Source organism: Piliocolobus tephrosceles, chromosome 13 (assembly GCF_002776525.5).
Source record: "Piliocolobus tephrosceles isolate RC106 chromosome 13, ASM277652v3, whole genome shotgun sequence".
In the NCBI taxonomy this organism is placed as follows: Eukaryota; Metazoa; Chordata; class Mammalia; order Primates; family Cercopithecidae; genus Piliocolobus; species Piliocolobus tephrosceles.
The window spans coordinates 108,283,667-108,287,957 of record NC_045446.1 but is presented as its reverse complement, the minus strand read 5'-3'; the positions used below and the strand labels follow the sequence as shown (position 1 = coordinate 108,287,957).

At 42.8% G+C, this 4,291-nt stretch overlaps 1 protein-coding gene across 2 annotated transcripts in view; it reads right to left on the bottom strand.

The window, feature by feature from the left end:
* The window catches only part of ARCN1 (archain 1), a 34,021-nt gene that overhangs the window by 1,795 nt on the left and 27,935 nt on the right, over nucleotides 1-4,291 (bottom strand). For both annotated transcript variants that reach the window (XM_023208397.1, XM_023208398.1), the window contains one exon: nucleotides 1,407-1,611. In XM_023208397.1, coding sequence (XP_023064165.1) covers nucleotides 1,407-1,611 — 205 coding nt within the window. The remainder of the gene's footprint in view (nucleotides 1-1,406; nucleotides 1,612-4,291) is intronic.

Below are 4,291 nucleotides of genomic sequence, written 5' to 3'. Positions count from 1 at the left end.
AAAAAAAAAAAAAAAAAAAAAAAAAAATAATGTTCTGCCGGGCGCAGTGGCTCAAGCCTGTAATCCCAGCACTTTGGGAGGCCGAGACGGGCGAATCACGAGGTCAGGAGATCGAAACCATCCTGGCTAACACAGTGAAACCCTGTCTCTACTAAAAAATACAAAAAACTAGCCAGACGAGGTGGCGGGCGCCTGTAGTCCCAGCTACTTGGGAGGCTGAGGCAGGAGAATGGCGTGAACCCGGGAGGCGGAGTTTGCAGTGAGCTGAGATCTGGCCACTGCACTCCAGCCTGGGCGACAGAGCGAGACTCCGCCTCAAAAAAAAAAAAATTAATAATAATAATGTTCCAGGCTGAGCATGGTGGCTCACGCCTGTAATCCCAGCACTCTGGGAGGCCGAGGTGGGTGGATCACGAGGTCAGGAGTTTGAGACCAGCTTGGCCAACATGGTGAAACCTTGTCTCTACTAAAAATACAAAATTAGCTGGGCATGGTGGCACGTGCCTGTAGTCCCAGCTACTCAGGAAGCTGAGGCAAGAGAATCACTTGAACCTGGAAGGCAGAGGTTGCAGTGAGCCAACATCATGCCATTGCACTCCAGCCTGGGCAACAAGGTGAAACTCTAAAAAAAAAAAAAAATCCGCTGGGCACGGTGGCTCATGCTATAATCCCAGCAGTTTTGGAGACTGAGGCGGGTGGATCACCTGAGGTCAGAAGTTCAAGACCAGCCTGACCAACATAGAGAAACCAAGATTGCGGTGAGCCAAGATCGCACCACTGCACTCCAGCCTGGGTAACGAGCGAAACTCCATCTCAAAAAAAAAAAATTCTGAAGGAACAGTTCACACATTTCCATTGCTTTGCCTACCTAAAGGACAGAGTTTGCAACAGAATTGGCTCATGATTATTTGTACTAATAAAGGGAGCTGTGACATAAATAACTCCCAAATAATTTCCATTTGTAATAGAAAGATTTTTTTTTTTTTTTGCAGGAATTTTGTCTTCCAAATAAAAAAACTTTCATTCTTTGGTTATAAATCAAGTGACAGCAAGGCCTTAAAAAACCATGTGTTGGGTGTTTTGGCAAATCAGTTTAAAAATATATAAGGTCAAAAAAAACAGGCAACTAAGTGTTTATGAACCTTGCACAATCCACAAGTACTTTTTTACGTATTAATATTCAATTTCTTTACTTTGTCTGATCTAGAGAGGAAAACTGAGGTAAAGCGATAAAGAATTTGACCATGATCACACAATGAATTAGAAAGGGAATTCCTGTAGAAGACATCAGCTTTTTTCTGAGCTTTATCTGACCAGAAAAAGCCATGCTACCTGTCTGGCATCCTATACATGTTCCTACTGTCCTACCACTTTCCCTATACATGTTCTCAACTAAAATGGAGTACCTGTATGTTACAGTAATTTTTCTTGGAGACAAAGGAAACTTGAACAGGGAAGAAGTCATTAGGCTGCCCAGCAATGCTAAACTCCAGGCTGCCACTCTTATTTTTGGCATCAATCACAGGCAGGCACCACTCTAGGGTATTTCGTCGACTGTCATGTCGATACTCCCCATCGATCTCACCGATAACAGGCGCGCCGACACCGGACCTGTTGTAAGAAACATTCTGGTCAAGGTAGCTGTTCAGAGCTGGAACTCTACCAAGGAAAACCAACCCCAAATTTGATTACGATCCTCAAATTCTGCCTTCTTGGACTACAATTTCAGGAAGAAAAAAAAAAAGGCTCCCTAATAACTTCAAGGATCAAACAATGAAGTCCTAGCGCCTTGGCTAAGAGTTTCACTCAATTCCCTCTGTAGATACAATTAATATGCAAAAATAGGTATTTGGCAGATATGTCTATGAGCTGCTCCAACTTATGGACTAGATCTGGGGACTGCGACCAACAAATGTGTTAAGATGACTGCTTCCAAAAACCCTCAACCAATAGGTTGCTGCCTTGTAAATAAGGAATTTTAACATAATGTAGCACTCTTTACAGGAGACAATAGGTAAACAAGCAGGTTGATTTGGGGGGAAACTCTAAACATCAATAATGGAGATGAATGGAGGCCTCTGAGAGAATTTATTTTGTTTTGTTTTTGAGACAGAGTCTCGCTCTGTCGCCAGGCTGAAGTACAGTGGCGCGATCTCAGCTCACTGCAACCTCTCCCTCCCCAGTTCCAGCGATTCTCCTGCCTCAGCCTCCCAAGTTGCTAGGACTACGGGTGTGCACCACCATGCCCAGCTAATTTCTGTATTTTTAGTAAAGGCAGGGTTTCAACATGTCGGCCAGGATGGTCTCAATCTCTTGACCTTGTGATCCGCTTGCCTCGGCCTCCCAAAGTGCTGAGATTATAGGTATGAGCCACCGCACTCGGCCAAGAATTTGTTTTTAAAGATTTCAGAATGTTTCAAACTTACTGAAGTTGACACCAATGGGTTTATTTGATTTACAATCCAGTAAATGGACTTTTATTTGATAAGGGAAAGCACAATTACCCCTGGGGCAAATGGAAACATGATGGGAGAAACAGATCCATAGCTGTCCTTAATCTGCAAGAGAAGCAGGGCTAGTTAAGATTTACTCTGCACCCCTACACACGGCTGACAGGCAGTGTTACCTACTCCTACACATTCTAAATTTACTGGCTTTTAATTCACCAGTGACACTCAATGTTTATATTAGGGATAGGGTAAATAAGGGAGACAAAGTAAACTTTACGAGTGGCGTAAGACTATTAATTCTTCCCTATCAATTTCAGGGTCCTGGTTCTTTTATGCTCCTTCTCTGTGCACTTGCTCTAATTCTGATTCTGATCTCTTCTAATTTGATCAGTTCTAGACAATGGGAGTAAAATGTTGTGTAAGGGTCTCTTCTGGAGACCATTGCAAAACTGAACTAGAATACAGGAAATCACCACAACCACAATTACAGGGTAGACAGGCCTCAAAATTGTGGCATTCTATAAATAGTCTAGTAAACGAAATCTTGACAAACAAAACTCTACCTGTCACCAACGCCCAAGTCCTACAACAGTTCAAGGCAGCCATCTACTGTTCTGAAGCAATAACCATACTGTAGAGGATAAGATGGTTACCCATTCAAGGGGATACTAGTAAAAAAGCATGTTTTAAAAAGTGGAACTAACAATGACTAAAACCAGACCTGATAATGTAAAGGCCTGAATTATCAAAAAGGGAAGAAAACTATGAATTAAATTAGTACCATTTTCTCTGCAGCAATAACTGAACAATATAACAGTAAAGCTACACTAAGGATACACTTACTGGTACTCATAATTAGACCCTGTGCTTAATCATGAGGGCTGATGGGTAGATGAAAGGAGCTAGGATTTACCAGTGAAGTAATAACTGCATGCTCACTGGAAATGCTACTAAACAGATAAGGTAGAGACCATTTCCAGATGATCCTAGAGAGTGGGACACTTAGGTGTACAACAAAAGCTTACTGGAACTCAACTTCTGGGGTTGAAAGACATTTTTGTTATCTTGATTATGGTGGTGGTTTCACAGGTGTAAACATGTCAAGATTGCACAATTAAAATATGTGTAGTTTGTTGTATATAAATTATGCTCCAAAAGCGCTGTTAGGAAATTTACTGTAACTAATGTAGACATCTTGTTTAACAAGAATCAACAGTTCCCTTGAACACACTCTCATCTTTAGTGAAAGTTTAGAGAGCACGTGAAAATAAAACATTCAGCCTGATAGACTCAATTTCTTTGAAAGTTGCAAAACAGGAAGTTTGACTGAGAAATGGCTCCTCCTTCTGGAAACCTTCATTACTACACAAACAAGCTGAGGGCCAACATCTAAAAACAGCTCCAGGCCAGGTGCTGTGGCTCAAGCCTGTAATCCCAGCACTCTGGGAGGCCAAGGCAGGTGGATCATTTTGAGGCCAGGAGTTTGAGACCAGCCTGGCCAACATGGTGAAACCCCATCTCTATTAAAAATACAAAAATTAGGCTGGGTGTGGTGGCTCATGCCTGTAATCTCGGCACTTTGGGAGGCCGAGGCGGGTGGATCACAAGGTCAATAGATCAAGACCATCCTGGCCAATATAGTGAAACCCCGTCTCTACTAAAATACAAAAAAAATTAGCCGGGTGTGGTGGCCCGTGCCTGTAGTCCCAGCTACTTGGGAGGCTGAGGCAGGGGAATTGCTTGAACCAGGAGGCAGAGGTTGCAGTGAGCCGAGATCGTGCCACTGCACTCCAGCCGGCGACAGAGCGAGACTCCATCTCAAAAAAAAAAAAAAAAAAAAA